Consider the following 20852-nt stretch of genomic DNA (forward strand, 5'->3'; position numbering starts at 1 on the left):
CTCTCAAGGGCTTTCTTAGCCCCTTTGTTTGAAGGTCCCAGCGCCCTCCAAAGGAAGGCAGTTGCAGATTCTTGCAGACACCAATAGGTGTCGCTTCAGCCAGAGGGCAGAGCCTTTCCTGGATCTCGAACCCACTGCTCAGGGAGGTTAGGTGGGCAGCATGGCCCATGCGCAGCCGTCTTCAGGAACAGGTACTCTGGGCCTCAGCCACCTGTCGGCCTTCGGGGACATGAAGCCAGGGCGGCCTTGAAGGTCCACCAACACCTGGCAACATTGCCGCCTGTCTCAGCTTCTTACTGTCCCTTTTACAGCCATGCTTAGAGCAGTTTGTGGAGACTGTTGGAGATGGGAGAGAGGAAGGGGCCATTTATGTATTCATTCAGTCATTCATTCACTCAGCAAGCATAAACTGAGACCCTGCTATGTGCCAGTACTATTTGAGGTGAACGAGTCCTCTCGGGGGACGTAGCAGTGACTAAGAAACAGATAAACCTGTGCCAGGCCCAGGGAAACTGCAGGCATGTGTCTGATGCAGGAAGAACATGAGCTTTTAAGAGTCCAGCTCCCCAGCCCCTATGGGAAGCAGAACCCTGCTCCCAGGTGGGAACCTTTACCATGGTCCCAAACCAGCCCTGCCTCCTGACCCCACTGTCCCTCCTGGAGATTTGGCCATGAGGTCTGGGAACCGTCCTTTGTGCTACTTTCAAGAAGAGGCGTGGCCATGGGGACATCAGCCAGTCTGGTCGGAGGCGTACCCCTGAGTCGGTCCCTGCCCTCCCCGCCACCCCAGGGTCCTCAGTGTTCAGTGGCTGTGCCCCTACGCCTTCCCTGCCTGTTAACAGCAACCCTGGTGACTTTCTACTAAGCATCTCCTACATAACAGGCCCCATGATGTCGTTAGATGATCGCTTTAGACTTCAATCTCACCACTGCCCTGTGAACGAGAAGCGGGGCATTCAGGTTGTGAGCACAGGCGGGCTCTGGGGCAGATGCCTGGACTCAAACCCTGGCTTCCTTGCTTGTAACTGTGTTACCTCAGGCAGGCTACGTGACTCGGTCTTCCTGGTCTGTGAAAGGGTTTCTAAGAAAGCGCCTTGAACTGTGCCTGGCACACGGTGAGTTCTAGAGACATAGCAGGCCCAGAGAAGGGAAGTGTTTGGCCCACGGTCACCAGTGGCAAAGAGGGAGCTAGATTTGAAGCCATGTCTCCTGGTTTCCAAAGCCCCTTTCTCGCGGTGACTATACCGCGTGAAGGGGCCCCGTGGCTGGTGAGAAGGGCTTGCCGCCAGGGGGCGTCGGGAGTCCCCACGGCAGGAGAAGGACGCGCACGCCGCGTCCTGCCGTAGGACAGACAGACCGTTTCCCGCAGAGTGGGCGCCGGGTGGAGGGCTGGGGGCCCAGCCTAACGAGCCGACACGCACTTTCTCTGCAGCTTTTCGCCATGATCTTCGCCATGTGCCTCTTCCGGGGCATCCAGTAGAGGGTGTGGCCTGAAGCCTGGAGACTCACCCTGCCCACAACCACCCAGCACCCGTCGCCCTCCCCTCCCTCACGCCCCTGCCCCCTGGGCTCCAGGGGTGGGGGAGGGGAGGAGGGGAGGCCATCATAAGTGGCCAAAAGAAGGGGCAGGGGGAAATACTTATTTTTTTAACTAAGTGACAAAAATACTGACCGATGTACCCTGCCTGGATTCTGGGGTGGGGGCCATGAGCTCTCTGCAGGGACCCCAGCACCTGCGCCCCTGATGCAGTGTGCACCAGAGACCAAAGGAACACCAGTCCCAGGTCCCCTCCTCCGCCCAGCTGGACTCTGGCAGCCCCAGGCCTGGGGCCTTTCCTCACAGCTTCGGGACCAGGTGCCAAGAAAGAGAGGATTTGGGTAACAGGAAGATAAAAGCAAATCTCGGAGAGGTCGCCAAAGCCCGGGGTCCCCAGATGGACTTGGTCAACATGTCCTCGAGGACTCGGCACTGACTCGCAATCCCTGGTCCTCCGGTCCATGGAGTTGTCCCTGCTCCAGCTGAGGCCGAGAGTGGGCTGCGGACACTGGATCCAAGAAAGGCCCAGCTGGTGGGGTCTTTGCTGTCCCCAGCTGTTGGACCACATTATCCAGAAGAAGGCACAGACTTTCATCCAGTCACACAGCACATGCACAACAGTTCTGGACAAGAACTGGGTCATCTCCAGGCTGCCTGTCACTCCCTCCACCTCTGTTAGTCCAGCAGACCTGCTGCCCACCCCCGCCTCAGCCTCAGCATCGTGGTTTCCCCAGAAGAGACAGGGCAGGCTGACCAAGAACTACATCTTCCCAGGTCCACGGCTAAGAAAATTCGGGACTTTGTCCCCCCTGCCCTCCCTCTCACCCCTACCTGCACTTCTAGGCCCCCAGGAACACGCACACGTACACACACCAGAGTCCCCTTTCCACACCGCCCACCTCCCCCCACAAGCCAGTCCCCTTCCCTGTTCTCCACCAGCTCCCCAGCTCTCAGAGCTGGAAGGAGCCCCCAAGATCACCGGGTTCTTCTCTCCTCACCCAGAACCATGGTTTGGATATCTTCCGTATGATCCCAGCCAAGACATCTCCACCCTCCTCTTGTACACCTCCAGGGATGGGGAGTTCACTACCTCCCAAGACAACCTTCTGCCTTTGGACTGCTCACTATAGCATCAGCTCAATGCACAGCAGAAATTTTTCTGTGGTTCCTCCACTTGCTCTCTCTCCTTCCCCCAGTGTTAAGGCCACATGTTGTTTCTCCCTGAGCCTCGTTATCTCCAGGATAAAGAACTCCAGGGCATCTCATCATTTCTGCTGTGACCTGGTTTCCTGTCCACTCTCCATAGTGCATTTCTGGGCGCTCCCTCCCCTCCAGGCTCCGGCAGGAAGAGGTTTTCCCACGGGCTCACTGACACCCACACAGCACCCACAAATCAGCCTCGCATATGAAGACCTAAACCAGTGTTGGCGACTGGACTGCAAGATGCCTCAACCTCAATCAACCGGGAGTGGCTGCCGGGGGCCGTGCTGAGGACCTGAGGTTTGGTCTGGACTCTGGGAGAGGGCGGCGTGATCCTGATCAGCAACGTCTGCCAGACCCCTTATGCTTGATTAGTGATGTCTGCCACAGGCATGGGAATGGGAGGGTCAGCATGGTGGCGGCCCTCCTCTTTGTCTGTCTGTCTTCAGGGTCTGGGAGAAGCCCATTCTACGTCACAAGCCCTGTGCCAGATTCCAGCCTCCCCCTCCTGCTTTCTAGCCACAAAGCTGCAGCCTCAAGTCCAGGGCTCCCTCAGTCTCCCATTTGCCTGCTTCTGAGGTGCAGCCAGGGCTCTGCTTGCTATGAAGATTTGGTTAGACTCTCCTCCCATCTCCCCCTTACCCCTTCCGCCCCTCCTGCTGTTCCCACCAGCCCTGGCCCTCCCTCCAGGTCTCCAGACTGAGTCTTTCCAAATTGTCCCTGGAGCAGCCTGCTCTGGCAACTCCATGATGCCATGAGCTCCCTAGGGACTGGCCATCCCCAGGATCCAGGGTCTTTGCTGTCCCCAGCTGTTGGACCATATAATCCAGCAGCTGGCACCCCAGCCCAGCCTGAGAAGGGCCTGGGCCCTGCCCCTCTAGACTCACCCACACGCTTACCTCCAGCTTCCTGGAAGAGGCAAATGGCTGGTCTGAGGTTGACCAGAAAGAAAATAACATTAAAAAATCCCAGGCTGCTTAGAGGGGACTCAAGGCCAAACTGGGCAGCTGTGTGGCTCCAGTCCAGGGGCCCCATCTGGTCTCCCCCTGCCCAGGAGAATCTGGGCCCTTGAAAGTAAGAGGAGCCTGACATCTGATACCACCCGGCTCGTCCAGTCTCTTCCACTCCCGCCCATTTCTGGCCCCCGTAGGAGTTGAGAAGAGGGAAGGTCACAGGGGACCCATCTGGCTGACATGGGATCATGGGTAGTTGTTAAACTGTCACCACCAAAGGCTTCCCAGAAAGGTGCCAAGGAGCCCTGAATCTGTTCCACTGACCTGCACAGCCACTGGCCCCTCAGGCTGGAAAGGGAAAGCGGGGAGGTGGTCTGCTCTCTAGCCTGAGCCCAGGCTGGTAGGTATGTACAAGGCTACTTGTAGCCATTGTGTGAGAAAAGAAAGCTCTGCCCAATCTAAGGAGCCTCTCTCAGGCTCCAGATCTGGCTGGGCTGGTCCGGATACAGCCCATAATAGGTGCTAGTGGCAGTTGTTGGCTGCCAGGGGTTGGGGGAGGTTAGGAATGCCCCTATAAAGACTTCCTGTGATCCAACAGCAGGGCAAGGGCCAAGGAGGCCTTTCCAAGTTGTCACACACCCACCCCGTTCGTTCCTGCTCCAAAAACTACTGTCTCTGGGAGAAGGGGAGACACCTTAGGGGCTAGGGCCCCTCCTCGGCCTCCTTTGTCCCTCTCCTCTATCCATGCCTAAGGGGCCGAGACGGGATCCCTCAAACGAGCCGAGGCCCCAGAACCCCGTCTCCCCAGAAGACCTTCTTCCTTTCTCCCATGAGCCCTATGTTAAAAGTCTATTTTGAAAACTGTAAATGTTCCTTGCAGTAGATAGCGGAGCTAATTTATCATGTTTGTTTCCTGTGAGCCCCCTTTTTATATTATATATCAAGAGTTTTTGTAATATAAAACAGGACACCCACACTAATGGTTTTGCACTGGTTTTTGTGACTGTTTCTTACAAAAAAGAAAAAGGAACGAAGAATAAATAGTGACCGTGAAGAAAGGTGGTCTTGATTGGGGGGTGGGGGGTGGGCTAGGGCAAGAGGGTGCACTGGGTTCTGGTGGCAGAGGGGATCTGGGGGAACTGGGGAGAGGCGTTCTGGGTCTTCCCAAACGTTTAGAAGAGCTGGGCCCATACCAGGCCTTCTTCACTAGATCTGAGGGTTCCTTTGGCCCTGTCCACTTCGTCCCTGCCTCCTCCCCAACCAGGACTCTGCTTTGTCTCCCTGTACCTAGCCCCACCCCACCCCCACCCAGGCCGTATGTCTGTCTGCCTGTCTGTCTGCCAGACCCCCTCCCTCCAAGCCTCAGAGCAGTGTTTAACCAAGCAGCACAGAATTTCCCGGACACTGCTCTGTGCCGGAGCCCGGATGGCGCCATCCCAGTGGGTACTCACTATGCCCTGTGGGACGAGCCCGCGCTTCCCCCACCCCACCCACCCCCGAGCTGAGCGGGAGGGAGCCTGGCCAGCTTAGCCGAGGTGGATGCCCAACACAGAGCCTGGCCCCGCTTCCCCGCCTTTGGAGGGACCTACCAGCCATGCCTAGCGGTTATTAGGACAAACCACCCAGCACTCATCGGAGGATCAGCCAGGCCTTAAAAGGAGAGGGTCAGATGGAGGGTGTGGCCTTGGCCTGGTGGCACTGCCCACCAGTCACCAACACCACCTCCCAAGGCAGTGGTGGGCTCCCAGCCTGCTGGGGCTCTCCCTGGGGACAGGCACAAACGTCAATGACGAGAGATGGGTGCCAAGGCAGAGCAGGCCCTTCCTTAGTGTCTCGGCTCCCTTCGGGTCAGCCACGGTCACCAGCAGCATAGCCTGGGCCTCTCTCAGCTGTATATCAACGGTAGTGCCACTGCTCTTCCAGGCACTAGGCAGTGGCTACAGGGACAGCTGGGCACAGGGGAGGGTAGTGTGAGGCCCAGCGTAGGCAAGATAGGCTTCCCAGATACAGACCCATCTGGTAGTGCCCGGAGCTGGGCTGCACCTATGGACCATCCCGCCCCCTAAACACACTCTACTGCAAAGCAGGAAGCGAGACTGGGGCTAGGGCTGCTGGGGTGCACACTTGTGTCCTAGACGGAAGAAGTGTGTTGGAACTATTGGGGGACACGCAGGCTGATGGGCCTGCCGGGGGGCTTAGGCTCTGAGGGAGCCAGTTGTCGGCCTTCTCCAGGGCAACTGGGGGCAAAGGGGCGTAAGAGGAAGTAGCCTGCTAAAATATTTCTATTTATTTCCTTTGCTGACTTTGAAGGGCACTCGGTCCGCCCCACCAGGCCTCGGGGGCAGCCCAGGCTGGAGGTCCAGAGGGCAGCACCCTGGGCGGGGGTGGGAAGGGTGAGTGAGGGAGCTAAGCCAGGTGAACATCAGAATCCGGGAACAAGCCAAAGGACGAGGAGATGCCGCTGCCTTTCTTCATCTCCCAACCCCATCACTCACAGGTAGCCTCCACCTGGGGTTATCTGTGCGTCCATCTGTCAGGGCCAGCCTGTGCGAGGCCGCTGGCAGGCTCTGGAACCAGGCCAGTTGGGGGAAGGGAGCTCGTAGGGGCCTCCAGGAGCTGGGGTGTAGGCAGAGCAGCCTCAGGCGAGGCCCTGGGAGAGCCCGTGGTGGCAAGGACAGGGCACGGCGTCATGTGGCCCACCCCACAGGAAGGCTGGAAGGGAAATGCCAGCTCAAAGACAGCCACCCCCACCTGCTGGCTGCAGCTAGACTGTGGGGAGGGCAGGTGTGCGTGTTTGGGGGTGGAGGGAGCCCCCACATGTGGAGAGGGCCCACAGTAAGGAGTAGGGGCACAGGGTCAAATCCTCAGATCTTCCAGGCATAGACAGAAGCCAAGTTCAGCTGCTTGGGCACTAGATTGGCTGGGGGTGAAGGGGGAGGACAAGGCGGCCCACAGCCTCTCTCAAAAGAAAGCAGGGCCTCCCAGCAGGAGGGGCAGGAGCCTCGCCCCAGCCCAATACCCCATGATGCAGGCTCTTCAGTCAGCGTCTGTCCAGGGGATCCAGAGGCCAAGAGGCCCAAGAAAAGGAGGTGTCACTATGTAGGGTGAAGAATAGGGGTGCAGAGGCCCCCATCCTTCCCCAAACCTGAAAGCCCAGAAGATCACAGCATTCGGACAGTGCCCGGGAGGAAAGAAGGTGGCCGCCCCTGCCTGCCCGGGGCAGGGCAGGGTCCTTCCTGCCTTCCGTGAACCGAAGGGAAACCGAGGCCCAGGGCCTCCCCGCCCCAGAGTGGCCCCCGGCCGGGCGGGCTGCTAGACTTTCTTGGGTTTTCGGCCGACTTGGTAATAGTAGTAAACGCTGATGGCAACAAAAAGGAGGCGGCTGGCCAGGAGCAGCAGGATCCCCAAGGACATGAGGCCCGTCTCGGCTAGTGTGGCAGTGACCACTGTGGGAGAAAGGCCGGGGGGGGACAGAGGTCAGAGGAGGGATGTGCCCTCACCCCCACCACAGGATGGCATGCTGATCCGGGAGCCCTGGGGTGGCCACCTCGCTGGCTTTGCCCTGAGCTGGGGAATGGGGGTGGGGGGGTCCTGCCAGCTGCCTCACCCCATAGACATGTCTATTCTGATGTCCCCCACTTGGCAGGGACTGGGGCGAGCACTGATGTGTGCTGTCACGCCTGTGCCGGGGTGTGGGAGGCTGTGGAAATGCACATGTGTGTATTCGGGAAGATATAGGCACGTTAGGCGCGTGAGCAGGTGTGCAGGCACACAGGTGAACACAGCCACAGCAGTCCCTCCCCCTCGGACAGGTTCCGTCGCTTCTTGGAAACCCAAATGGAAGAGCTGAAAGGTGGAGGCAGAGCTGCCCCGGCCACAGTCCGCCTTCAGCCTCCCTCCCTCACTGCCCACCTCAGGACTCACCCATGAACTGCACCCCGAAGTAGCAGGCTTCCGTGAGCAGGGTCCATCGAATGATGACCTTCTCAGCAGTGTAGAGAGCATTCCACATGATCAGGGAGATGCCTGGGCGGCGACACAGAGTGGCACAGCCTGATCCACCCACCCCCTTGGGGCAGGGGACTCCCACGTCCCCTGCCCCCACTCACGCACATGCCTCAAACCAAAACTCCTCCACCCATCCCCTGTCCCATTCCCTCCAGGTTCAATTCTGCTGCTTCAGCCGATAAGCTCATTCCCATTCATGAAATTTCCCACACACCACGGGACCCTGGGCACGTCAGGTCCCCTCACTGGGACTCAGTCTCTTCATGTGTAACACGGGAGGCTTGAGCTCTAGGTTCTGCCCCTATCAGGTTCTGTTTTGATTCTGGGTTGATGGGAGTCTGTGAGTGAATGGGTTATCTGGTGCTACAATCACACTTTCTTTCCAAATGGTCTCCTGGAGACAGAGAACCTGAACCCCTTATGGAATCACTCTAAGGAATTCCCCAGGGGGGAATAGGTAGGCCATATTTTCAGTGGAAGAACCACCTACTTAGCCTCTACCAGCTGACCCAGTGTCTGCTGGCTCTGACCACCAGATGTAGGCTCATTTTCTCTCAACAAACCTAACCCTGTAAACTCTAGCTCTCCCACTGTGTGGGTAGAGCGCTTGAAGCCGTGCCAATCTCCACCACCCCCTGCCCCAGAGGTATCGGAACTGGGTGAACTGTGTGTGCAAAGGCACAGAGGCCTCCGGAAACTGGGGCACTGAGGTGTGGGTGGGTGTCGGGGAACTAGGTTTGAGAAGACAGCTTGGATCCCCACAAAAGACCCTGAATGCCAGATGAAAGAGCTGGGACTTTATTCTGCAAGTAATAGGGAGCCATAGAATGCTTTGGAGAAGGGGAGGGACACCATCTTTGCTAAGTTTTTAAAGCTATAATTCAGCTTCCTAACACGCACTCTATGTGACTCAGATTGGAGAGGAAACAGAAGTGGTTCGAATGAGACGACCAGTGGTGTGAGGGGTTTCGCACATACCATGTTGATTTTGCCACCTCTAGGCTGTAAGGCCCTGGACGGCAGGGCCTGGGCCTCATTCACCTCTGCATCCCAATGCCTAGGTGGGACACTGCACCAGCAAGCGCGCAGTGGTAGGCCAGATACGACAAAGACAGAGCCCCAATCCACTGGGTACATCCTACCAGTGGCCACAAGATGGCAGCATACACCCAGCAAAGACAGACTTCCGTTGAGGGGGCGGGGCTCTGGGAAGGGTAGTCCCTGCACAAAGGAAGGCTCCCCATGATCCCACAACCCCAGTTAGTCCCCCAGCTGACCATTACCTCCCGCCTGGAGTCCACTCCAGCAATACTCACTGAGGAGGGCACCACCATACAGGCGGATGGGGGTCTTGCTTGTCACCTGGGCTCCATCAAAGACTGCATCATAGAGCTGGTCAGGGAAGGCAAGGGCCTGTGGACAAAGGGCAGAAAGCTCAAAGTGGGGGAGATTCACTACTGAAATTTCCCCAGACATCATCTTCCCCCAGGAGCAAGGCCAGGGTCCCTGGGGCATTCCAGGGACAGGATTTGATTGTCCCCCACCCCTCCATGCTAGGATAGAAGGCTCTGAGGGGTTCCCAGGGGCAAGGTACCAGGACCACGGACATGGGATCTAGGATGCTCCAAGGTAGGCAGGCACAGGTGAGATGAGTGTAAGGAGCCAGGACATGGAGGCAGCCAGGGAGCCTTAACAGATGGGGCCTCAGCATGATGGCCATTTGGGGAGAGACGGCGGGGACCCCAGGGCAGGAAGGAGCCCCCAGTAGAGGCTCAGGGTTCCCCGGGTATGGGGCGGGGCAGGGCGGGGGGCGCTCACCATGATGGCAATGCCGGAGAAGAGCACAGCAGAAACAAACTGCCAGACCCTGGGGAGGTGTCGAGAGGAAAGTTACACAGCCAGGTCCCTCACTGCCACCCCCAGACCCCAGGGGACTCTCCCCTCTGCAGTTGAGATGCCCAGGGACGGCTGGTTTGCGGGGAAGGAATGAGATCGGATGGAATCAAGGGCAAGACCACAGGGGCAAGGCCGATAAGGCGGGGTCTCACGCAGCCCCTTCCCATCACCCTGCCTCCACCCGACAGACACATAAATGCTCACCTCAGCCCCAGAGGCTCCCGGACAGCAAACTTGATTTCATTGCCCAAGACCTGGCTGATCTGCGGACACAGATGGGTTAGCGGCAACCAGGGTGAGGCAGTGCTCGGCAGGGCTGGCCCGCTCATCCCTGCAAAGCCCCCTGGGATGCCCAGGGATCCACCTGGGTACCTCTGCTTAGCTAAAGGGTCATCTAGGCTGGGAGGGTAACACTGAGGCCACCACCCCTGCCACTGCCTACCTGACTCTGGAGCTCAAGGGAAGCTGAAAATAAGGTGTCCGAGAATGAAAGCTCAGGGTTCTGCCTGAGGTGGGCTCGAAGCCTGGCTCTGCCACTTACCGGTATGGCCTCAGGCAAGTCACCTAACCTCTCTGAGCCTGTTTATCCATCTATAAAATGGGTTAATAGTGTTATCTGCATCTCTCAGGGCCAGCAAAATTAAATAAAACTTTTAAAGCAGCTGGTACAATAACAGGCACATAATAAGCACTCAATTCTAACAATCTGTTTTCATTTTTATTATTATTCCCCTAATACCTCCTTAAGTTTCTAGAGAAACGAGCTAAGTCCTAGAGTTCCTGCAGCTATATAGGCCTCAGTTACTCTCTCCCCAGGTGGTGAGCCAGACCTGCCTCCCCAGACTGGTGCTCAGAGGTGGATCCCTGGGTGTGGCCGGCTCAAGGCCACTCTGAGGCCCACCTTGGAGCGGTGCACCTCCCCATCGTCGTCCTCCCCGCCCACGCCGAGGATCTTGCGGGTCTTCAGGCGGCTCACGAGGTCCGTCTGGCTGTGCTTCTTCATGAGAGGCGGGGGCTGCTTGGCTGCCATCTTGTGCTGGCGCCCGGCCTCTGTGGAAGGGCTGCAGGGAGACACTGGCCTCAGGCCAAAGGTCCTGCCCAGCTTCCAGGCCTCGGAGGGTGGCCGGACCCTGGCCCAGGGCCTGCCGAGGCCTCCCGCTCAGCCTGCGGTAGCAGACGCATCACAGGACAAAAACTCGGAGGGCCCAGGCGCAGGACCAGCTCCCTGACCACCCAGCTGTGCGATGAAAAAGGACAAGTCGCTGCCCTTTTCTGGCCTCAGCTTCCTCATCTGTAAAATGGGTTGAGGTGGGTGGTCCTAAGACCCTTCCGGCTCTGCCAGCCCACCCGGCCTGAGTGACCAGGCTTGACAGAGCCTTACGGAGGGCCCTCGGGAAAAGGGCCCAGGATAAGTGCTGGGACTGAGACCACAGCCAAAGGTTCCTGGGGTGCGGGGATGAACAGGGGCTTGAAGTCAGTCAGGCGAACAAGGTTTGGAAGCCCTCCCTGTCTCCCTGCCTCCCTCCCTCCCACCCATCTCCCAGACAACTTCCTTCAAACTGCCACGACTGAAGGAAGGGGAGGGGCTGCTAAGCCAGAGGAAGGATGGCCACAGGTGTGGGCAGAGCTTCTGGCAGTCCAGACCTGTCCCCTCCCTGCCATGAGCACGTACCACCAGCCTCTCCCCCCACCTCCCGTGACCTTCTATCCCCAGTTACCCCCAGCTCCACCCTGGGCCAGGTCTTAAGCACCTACTGTGTGCCAGGCACTGTGCTGGGCAATGGAGATGCAGAGATGAGTTGAGTGCCTGTCCTTTGCCTCTCCAGTCAGCACAAAACCTATGCAGAAGAGACAGGAGTGTAAACCACCATGAGGCAAAGGCTTCCGGAAGCTGAGGGCGGGGAAGGGCATTGGGCTCCTCTAATCACAGCCTCGCCACCCTGCAAGGTGGGTGCTATTTACCCCCATTTTATAGATGACGTTCCACGGAGACGGGTTGACAGTAGGACCCCCGCCCCACTGCGTGCTCCACCAACACTGGGGTTCTCCCGCATCTCATTCCCACCCACGGCCACCCTCTGGCAAGGCTCAGAAGTCGCCTTGGCCAGGTACCTGAGCTGGACTTGCCTAACCTCCCTGACCAGGCCTCAGACCTAAGTTTTAGTGCCATATGGCCCCAGGCAAGTCTCATTCCTCCAACCCAGCCAGGGCTGCCAGAAACAGAGTGCAGAAGTGTCCTCAGGTCACCTCCAGTCTTCCAGCCTCCCAGTGTCTTAAAGCAAAATAAAGCACCCATCAAATAAACATCAGAACAGAGAATCACATCGGGCGGGGTGGGGGGGTGGCGGCGGGTAGAAAATATGGCTTTAGATTTGGATAAACTAGACAGGAAGCACATCAGCTTGAGTTTGGAGATAAAGGCAAAATCTGTATGGGAGGGGAAAATATCTGTGTGGGAGGTCTTCAGCGAGTGTGATGTCCAGGCTCAGTGGCCCTCCTAAGGTCCCTGGCCCTGTCCCTCATCCATCAAATATGGGCAGCCACGCTTTCCCCTCCCACACACACGAACGCTTGGGGGCATGAGAGGTGGCTGCTGGTGACTGGAAGACAGCTCAATGCCCAAAGCCAGTAGATGGGGAGGCGGCCGGCCCCACGGGGCAGCCAGGGTTTAACCACACTGCTTCTTGGGAACATAGATGCTGTCACAACACTTGCCACCACCTTCCTGTGAATTCAGACAGAAGCTATAATCAGCCTGGCATCCATCCTGCTGCCAGGTGGGCCCAGAAGCCATCGTTGAGAATGCAGAGCTGGCCCCCTCACGGTCCCTCAGTGCAGGAAGCCTTTGCCTCTTCCTCCTCCGGCCTCCCCTCTTGCCTTGTATTTTTAAATTACACACGGCAAAACTGACCTTTCTTGTTAGTTACATGAATTTTAGCACATGTATAGATTCGTGTAACCACCAACTCCAAATCAGGACACGGGGTGGTTGCATTGCTCCCCAGACCCCCTCACTCTGTCTGAGTCACACTCGCTCCTCACCCCTCACCCCTGGCTACTGCTGGTCTGTTGTCTGTCGCTACAGCTCCGCGTTTTTTCAAATGCGCCATATGAATGCGATCACAGCGCCTAGAACCTCGTGAGACCGGCTCCCTTCTTCCGGCATAATGCCTCTGAGAGTCTTCCGAGCTGAGTGCCCATCGAAGCCCATTCCTCTTCACTGGAGGACTACTCCGTGGACGCATGGAACAGCGTCATTATCCCGTCACTCACCGAGGGACCTACGGGTTGAGTCAAGAGTCTGACGAGTTCAAACAGAGCTGCTCTAAACATCCTTGCACAGGGCTTTTGGGTGACCACAAATTTTCATCTCTCTCAACGTAAATGCCCTGGAGTGGATAAAAGTCACCTAATCTCTCGGTGCCTCTGTCTTCTCATCTGTAGTTGGGAAAATAAAGGGTCCTACCTCGCGGGGATGTGAGAATACAAGGTGAGATGGGTCCTTAGCCGAACACTCCCACCCTCCCCAAGTTCCCCCAGGTGGCAGTGGCTCTGGGGTGGAGGCCAAGGAGGATCAGGAGAGGGGCTTAATGCCCCTGGGCATAGTCCCTAGACCTCAGTCCCATGGCATAAGGCTGACACTTGGGCCACGGCCCACCATGCCTGGGCTGTGTCAGTGACCCCAGCTCAGAGGGTCAGCTGCCTTCCTCTGCCCAAAGACCCCTCCCCACCAACACACAATGCTCCCCTCTGTACCACAGGCCTGAACCGCAAAGCGAAGGCTGGGAGGCATGGCAGTGCCAGCCTCCTGGGGCCAGTTACAGAAAGGGGCTCCATTGGACACTGGCATCTCTCGGAGGAGAGACGAGCTTCATCCACGGGCTCTGATGTCAGGAATCTGGGCTGGGGGGACCCACTGTGGCCACCCCCAGAGCCCAGCCCCAGCAGCGAGTTCATCACCAATAAAGGGCCTTGGGCCTCCCAGGGAGAATGAGATCTTGAACTTGATCTCCAAGGGAGGGAAGCCCCTGCACCTGCCTCTGCAGTTAACTGCTCAAGCAGAGTTCGGACTCTCCTTCACCAGCAGGACCGGGCCCAGCCTGGGCAGGGTAGGAAGGCAGCTGCAACACTCCTGTACCCCCTGACCCAAACCACACCCCTCCGCAGGGGAAACCTCACCCACACCCCCCTCAGATCTGCCCTTTAACTCTTCCCCATCAAAGCCACTACGTGTTTTAGTCCCGGCTCCATTCTAACCCGTGAGAGGACTGAGGGCGCCTCCTCCACTCCCCTCCCTGCACTGGTGGGACACTGGCTTTGGGGCGGCCAGACCTGGGTTCAAATTTCGGGTTCTGCCTCCTCATCAGCTGCAGGGCTTTAGGTAAGTCACCACCTCTCTCTCAGCCTCAGTTTCTGTCTCTGCAACATGGGGGTGACGAGAACACCCACTTTGCAGCAGTGCTGGAGGATAGAGACAGGGAGCACAGGCCGTGCCTGCAGCAAAGGGCCCGGCCTGGGACAGGCCCGGCCCACGCTCCTTCCACTTCCCTTTCTTCATTCGGCCATGCACAATGGAAAAAGCCTGCCTGGCAGGGCTGTCACGCTTCCTTTCCCAGACCTGGCTCCTTCTGAAGGGCCCCAGGGCCTCCCCAGGTGCCAGGCTTCCTGAGGCTAGGGGACAGGGTGGGGAGGACATGGTGCCAAGCAAGAAGGGAGAATGTGGCTTGCAGCCCCCCGAACTATGAGTTCACGACCCTCTGGTTGGCTTCTCTGACCTCAAATTCCCAATAAAGCTGGCCAATCACAGTGCTTTTAATGGTTGTTTACACTTCTGAACCACTGCCCAGCCAGGAATTCCCTCCCTGCTCTCTGCTCCCCCAACCTGGCTTGCTCCTCAGTCTTTGCATGGCCCCAGGGCAGTGCCCTCCCTCCTCTGGACTTCGGGGTTCCCATGCAGGTGGCAGCTGCCACTTCCAGCCCATACACCTAGTCGTGTCATGGGCAGCTGGCCTCCCTGAGACCCAGTGATCAGAAGGCAGGGCTGGTATTGTGCCCACCTGACAGTCTCTGCTCTGGGCCTGGGCACACAGTGGGCACTTTGTCAGCACAGGCGAATGACAGTCAGGCCATAGAAGCAGGGCTCCCCACTCACCCAGAATACTCGGGATCACTCAGTTCTATGTGGCGGGCCCAAGGGGAGGCTCTCCTCCCAAATACACACCCTGACCATGCACTAGACAGGGCAGAAAGCTGAGGCCCAGCAGGGGCAGGATCTGCCCAGGCCACAGGTGAGCTGGTGGCAGAGGAGCACAGGAAAGGGGCTTTGCAGTAAGGCAGGGCTGGGTTAGAATTTGGGCTCCCCTTACTGGCCAGGTGGCTTTGAGCAGTTCACGGGATGCTGAAGCCTCCAGGAGAATGCAGACACTCTAGGCGAAGGGCCTGGCCTACGGGGGGCCCAGGACACTGGTGAGGTTAAAGCAGGAGTCCCCAACCCCCAGGCCTCGGACTGGTACCGGTCTGTGGCCTGTTAGGTACCGGGCCACACAGGTGAGCAGTGGGCAGGAAAGCGAACCTTCAGCTGTATTTGCAGCCGCTCCCCAGCCCTAGCATCACCGCCTCAGCTCCACCTCAGACCATCAGATTCTCATAGGAGCTCCGGTCCCTTGGGACAAAAAGGTTGGGGACCGCTGGGTTAGAGGACTAGGTGAGAATGCAGGGTGAGGTCGTGCCCCCACTGTCTCAGAGAACTGAGGCAGGTGAGCACCAAGGGGCAGGGTTTCTGTCTACAGGATCTGAGACAGTTTCTGGCACTTGAACTCAACAAATATTTGTGACAAATAAATGAGCTGAGAGGGGGCTGAGAGACCCCTTGCTGGCCAAGGTGTGACTCCCTGCAGCCCCTTCCCCCTTCCTCATGTGCTGTGACATCAGAGGCTAGGAAGGAACACCCCTAAAGAGCTCCCAACGGCAGCAAGATACAGGGCCCGGGACTGGGTAGAGGCCAAGCAAAGCCCACAGAGACCGAACCAGGCAGGAAGGAAGGAGCTCATCAGGGGTGAAAACGTCAGAGGCAGATGGCACAGTGGGGTGGAGGGGCATATACTTAATGATTGGTGGACTTGGACTCGAACCCCAGTGCTTTGTCTTAATTGTGCTCTGACCTCAGAAAAGTTTCTTAACCTCTCTGAGCCTCTATTTCCTCCTTTGTGAAACCACACTGCTACTTCTTACCTCACAGGGCTGTGATGAGCCATACTGAGAAAAGGCAGTGGAGGGGCCAGGCACCCGGCATGTGCTATGTAAAGGACAGGACAGCAATTAGTAAGATTACCTGGGGCTGCCTAGGCCCAGCCCTGGCAGCTGAGCGGATGGGGCCGGCCATCACTTTCACGCCCATCCTAGAGGACCTCTCCCAATGCCACCCCCTCCCCACAGGACTTCCCAGGAAGCCTGGTTTCCATAGAAACAGATGGACTGCAGAGCTGTCCTTGTCATGGAATCTGATGGGCAAGGGGAGGAGGAAGGAGAAGAAGGGGCCCAGGGCCCAGAACACCCACCAGCTACTGAGCCACCCCATGATTCAGTGGGGAGTCACTGCTGCTGAGCGTTGCAGCCAAGAACCACTTCCTTTTCAAACAAGACCCTCTGCCGAAGGAGCAGCACACCTGTCCTTCCCCATCTGGTTAAGAACTGCTCCCGGGGCATCCGACCCAGGGGCTGAAGTGGAGGACAAGTACTTCCAAGACTAGGAATTCCCTGTAACCCCACCACAAACCTATGAGATCGGCTGTATTATCACCCCCATTTTACAGATGAGAAAACTAAGGCCAAAGTGACTTATTCAAGTGTCTCCTGGAATAAGTTGGCAGAGCTGAAATTCAAATCAAATGAACTGTGCTTTACCCGGACATCCTGACAAGCCGGGGGTAGCGTGCGTGTGTTTCTGTGTGGCGGGGGGGAGGGGTGGCAATTGCTGGGTGAGCCTGACCTCCAAAAAGAACTAAGCTCTAAACCATCTTCCCTACTGCCTCTTCCCTTGAAAGTCCCTGGCAAGTCGCCAGCATCTGAACTCCTCCCTGGGGTCCAGCCTCCCTTGGGCGAAGCCCTGTGACTCCAGCAGGACCTGGGGAGGGCTTCAGGGAGACTCATTGTTCTGTTATCACATTTGTGCAAAATAGCTGGAAATGGAGTTTGAGACTGGGCAATAGCCGGGGATGGGGAGCAGTGAGAGACTCAAGGCCCTAGCCAGAGAAGGGGAGGCGGGGAGAGCCCTGGCAAGGAAGCCAGGGCCCACACCAGCCACCCCTGGGGTCCCTTCCTGGGATAACCCATCACCACCTCCTTGGGCAAGATGAGGTCCAAAGACCCCCCAGCCCAGAATCCACCACCTGGGTCCTCAGGTAGAACAAATCTTAGGGAGTTAACGGACCTGTGTTCACATCTCGGCTGTGCGTTACTAGCCCTGTACCCTCTCCATTCCTTCATTATAAATGGGGGTGCTAATGCCTGACTTACTAGGTGGTGGGTGGGTTAGAGCTAAACTAGGAAGTCACAGGACACAAAGGAGGCTTGATCGACACAGCTGCATTACCGACATCATCACAGAGGCCTCTGGGTACAGGTTTTGGCAGAAGGGTCTCAGGGTCCACGGGCTAGGAGAGGAAGCTGAGGCCAGCCTTTGATGTGGCAGGGTTACGGTGTGTCCCTGGAGAGCGTAATTATTCTAAAGGCCGGGCCAGTCTTAGTCAGCCTTCTCTCAAGTAGCAGGTGAGCCAGTGGCAGACGGGGCTGCATCATCCATCTCTGTCATGTCCCACCATCGCTGAGAGCTCAGTGTCGACGCTACTGCAAAGGGCTCGGATGACACAGTAGAAGTGGCAGGGAGGGGAGGGAGCACGGTGCAAGCCCTGAAGTCAAGAAGGGGATTTCACACCCCATGTCCATGAACCTCCAGGAACATGGGAGCTGGCAGCCGAGGGTTTGCACTGAAGCTGGAAGGCTGGCAGGGGAGCCTTGAGTCACTGGGCTGAGACGGGCCAGTTGAAGTCACCAGCAGATTGTGCCATCATGGGTAAGCCAGGGCTGGACTTTGGGGCTCAGTTTCCTCATCTAAAAAAATGGGAGTGTGGCCCCGGCTGTGACATTCATGATTCGGCTTCCAACCCCTGCCATCCACTAGCCACACTCCAGCTGCCTGAAAGGCCCTAGCTCCTGCCGCCGGCCCCCAAGTCCCACCGGCTCTCCCTTTGTCTCCACGGACACACATGTTCTTTGTTCTCTGTCTTCTGAAGGTGCGTAATTTCCAGAAAGACAGAGAAAAGCCTAAAGTTTCATCACAAACAAATATCTCCAACGTGTAAGGGACAAAACATAAACATTGCCTGCTGTGCTGGAAAGCGGGGAGGGCAGGGTGGAAAGCCAGGAGGGGACACCCCTGGGGGCCTCCGGCCAGGGGTCTGAAGCTGCTGCTGGCATCCAGCCACTGTCCCCATTCAGGAGTCTGAGAGGATTTTCCCTGTCCCTCCTGTCACTCAGAAAGGGCAGAGCACACAGAGAATTCCTGTCCTTTTCAGGCCAGGAGTGGCCAGCCTCCCCCTTGGCCCAATGACCATGTCAGGACCGTCAACGGCAGCTAGTGCCTCCAGATCCCATGAGGCCACAGTCATCAGGACGGACTTGCTTTTGGGTCCCATGGGACTGGAGCTCTGGTGAGAAGGCAGTGAACACATCCCTGTCCCTTCCCACCACTCCCACCTTCCCCCACCCCTGTAGCTGCTCAGGAACTCAGAGGGAGAGGACAGGAGAGGAGGGGAGGGGAGGGGAGGGGAGGGGAGGAAAAATAAAAGAAACAGAAAGAAGGGGAGGGGAGGGGAGGGGAGGGGAGGGGAGGAAGAGAGTTTCCTTGAAGGGATGTACCACCATGTTGAAGCAACTTTTTCAGAAGCAAGTGGGGCTCTGCCTCCTGGGTAGGTTGCGGGAGGTGGCAGAAGGGTCCCTGTTCTTTTCCCAGGACGCTGATGGGCCAGAACCACATTCCAGGACTGACCATCTCCCCCAGGGTTTGGGGCTCTGTTAGCCTCAGACTAGTGATTAAAGAATGAGGTCACAACTCCAAACACCTGTGCTTAAATCCCGGCTCTACCACTTACTAGCTGCATGGCCTTGGGCTAGTGACACCACATTTCCTGGCCTGTTTCTTCATCTTTCAGATGAGTGTCATAATGACAGCTACCTCCACCAGTGAGGAGATGCACAAATAACACTTAGAAAAGCACCTGTTTCGTAGTGAATGCTCAATAATAATGTTGCCGTTGTTAGTCTCAGACCGGGAGGAGACTCAATTCTTTGTCTCAGTCTCCACCCTTGACCACACCAGCTTCAGAACGTGTCCCCTTCCAGGCTACACTCAGAGTGGGGTACTTACAGGGGGGTGGCCATAGGAAGGAAATGGGAAGAGAGAGAACAAGGGTCACTCTGGGTCAAGATGCTGGCCTGAGAACATTGACAGCAGGTGGGCAGGCAGCACCTGGGGAGGGGGCTGGCAACAGGTTGCAGAGATGAAGCTCCTTGGGGTACCAAGCCTGGGTGGTTCCCCGCCATGTCCCCGGCACTTGGCCAGTCCTGGCCCTGGGCGGGTCGTAGTCAGTGCTGTGAATGAACAGTTGAGATGCAGGGTGAAGGGAAAGGATTGTGGGCCAGAAGTCAGAACATCAGGCACCCCCACCTTGCAGCCGCCTCTCCTGCACGTTCAGGGTGACTTACGCGCTGTCTCTGGACATAGCTGCCCTCATCTGTGAAATGGAGAGATAGCCAGCCACGCTATTTCCTCTACAGGGCCTTACTCCACTCTCCCTGCACTGGCTCCTTACTCTTCCTCAAATACAGCAGGCACGTTCTAGCCTCAGGGCCTTTGTATAAGCTGTTCTCTGCAGGATCTTTACTTCCTGAAGCTATCCCCGCCCCCCCTTAACCCCCTCAGAGCCTTAGTTCAAAAGTCACCACCTCAGGGAGGCCGCCCTGACCACCCTACTTAAAATGGCAATCCCACCCTGACCTTGACGCTCAACTATTCTCCTTTACCTCCTAATACACTACACGATTTGATTATTGATTTTATTAGTTATTTGCCCCTTCCCCTTTAAGTGTCAGCTCCACAAGGGCAAGAATATTTTGTCCACAGGTGTCTCCCTCACACTGCGCCTGGCACTTTGTTCACTAAATTATTTTTGGTGTAGAGCTCACATTTTGTTCAGAGGGAAAGTAAAGAACAGTCCTGGGCTTTGTGGAATATGATCGCACCCCCCCCACACACACACACCCCTACACCCTCAGAGCAGCAGACCCTCTCTCCAGCAGAGGATGTGGGGTTATCGTAAGATCTTGGGGGAGGGAACGCAGCTAAGTGCAGGGTAGGAGAAGCTGCTGGGGGGGCGGGGGGTGGTTCTGGGGGCAGGGCCCTGTGGAGAAGGGGCTTGAGCCGTGGATCCTGCCGGTGTTGACAGCCAGATACGGGTGTAGGGTTTTGGGCCTCGGCCCTCCACTCCACACAGGGGAGGGCTGATTAAGCTGACAGTATGCAAGTGGAAAAGGAGAAGCCAGGGCAGCTGGATCCCAGGATATTGCGGCCCCAGGGGACCGCGGGGACCAGCCCTCCCATTTTTCAGACAGGATAACAGAGGCCTGGAGAAATAGCACCATATTTCCTAACAGCCCAGCAAGAAAAATCTTTCCTCCTCCAGGGCTGAGTGTGGAGTTTCGGCTAAGAAATGGTCAGTGCCGCTGCCAATCTAACAACCCCACCCGCCCCACCTCCGGTGTCCCTGGGATTTGCCGGCTGCAGGAAGAGGGGCCGCCAGGGACAGAGGTGGGCATCCCTACAGCCCTGGGGCCTTCAACCCGCCGGACAGCCCCACCAGGAAAAGTTCGTCTGAAGGAAATCAACCAGGAAGCGCGGAGCGGCAGAGCGGCCTTGGCTTTGGATGAACCTCGGGGTTTTCGGCCTCCGCCCTGATCCTACTCCCGCCCTCCACGCTCGGGCGGAGAAGCCCGCTTCTCCCGGCTGCAAGGAGGCGGCGGGAGCCTGGGGCTGGGTGGGGGCGTGGAGGGTGGAGCGAGGGGACTCCCGGCGAGAGCCGGACCCTGCTGGGCGCGCCGAGGGTGGGTGCCGCGTTCCGGCGGTTTCTCGACACACCCTCAGGGTGGGAGCGAATATTTTGCGGACAGCGGGGAGCCCCAGCCCACCCTGCTCCGGGCCAGCA

At 57.6% G+C, this 20852-nt stretch overlaps 2 protein-coding genes across 5 annotated transcripts in view; one reads left to right on the top strand and one right to left on the bottom strand.

The window, feature by feature from the left end:
- The window catches only part of TSPAN18 (tetraspanin 18), a 174841-nt gene extending 172036 nt beyond the window's left edge, over positions 1-2805 (top strand). The window contains exon 11 of the mRNA XM_006908059.3: positions 1433-2805. Within this exon, the coding sequence (XP_006908121.1) occupies positions 1433-1480 (48 nt within the window). The 3' untranslated portion in view covers positions 1481-2805. The remainder of the gene's footprint in view (positions 1-1432) is intronic.
- Positions 2806-4670: 1865 nt separating this feature from the next.
- Positions 4671-20852, bottom strand: part of TP53I11 (tumor protein p53 inducible protein 11) — a 17380-nt gene continuing 1198 nt past the window's right edge. For 2 of the 4 annotated variants that reach the window (XM_006908061.3, XM_015586417.2), the window contains exons 2-8: positions 11346-11432; positions 10496-10655; positions 9799-9857; positions 9517-9565; positions 9015-9111; positions 7615-7716; positions 4671-7136 (exon numbers count right to left, since the gene is read on the bottom strand). In XM_006908061.3, coding sequence (XP_006908123.1) covers positions 7003-7136; positions 7615-7716; positions 9015-9111; positions 9517-9565; positions 9799-9857; positions 10496-10624 — 570 coding nt within the window. In that variant the 5' untranslated portion in view covers positions 10625-10655; positions 11346-11432 and the 3' untranslated portion in view covers positions 4671-7002. The remainder of the gene's footprint in view (positions 7137-7614; positions 7717-9014; positions 9112-9516; positions 9566-9798; positions 9858-10495; positions 10656-11345; positions 11433-20852) is intronic. The other 2 variants (XM_015586415.2, XM_015586416.2) reach the window with 1 other exon arrangement.

Source organism: Pteropus alecto, unplaced genomic scaffold, assembly GCF_000325575.1.
Source record: "Pteropus alecto unplaced genomic scaffold, ASM32557v1 scaffold71, whole genome shotgun sequence".
Taxonomy (NCBI): domain Eukaryota; kingdom Metazoa; phylum Chordata; class Mammalia; order Chiroptera; family Pteropodidae; genus Pteropus; species Pteropus alecto.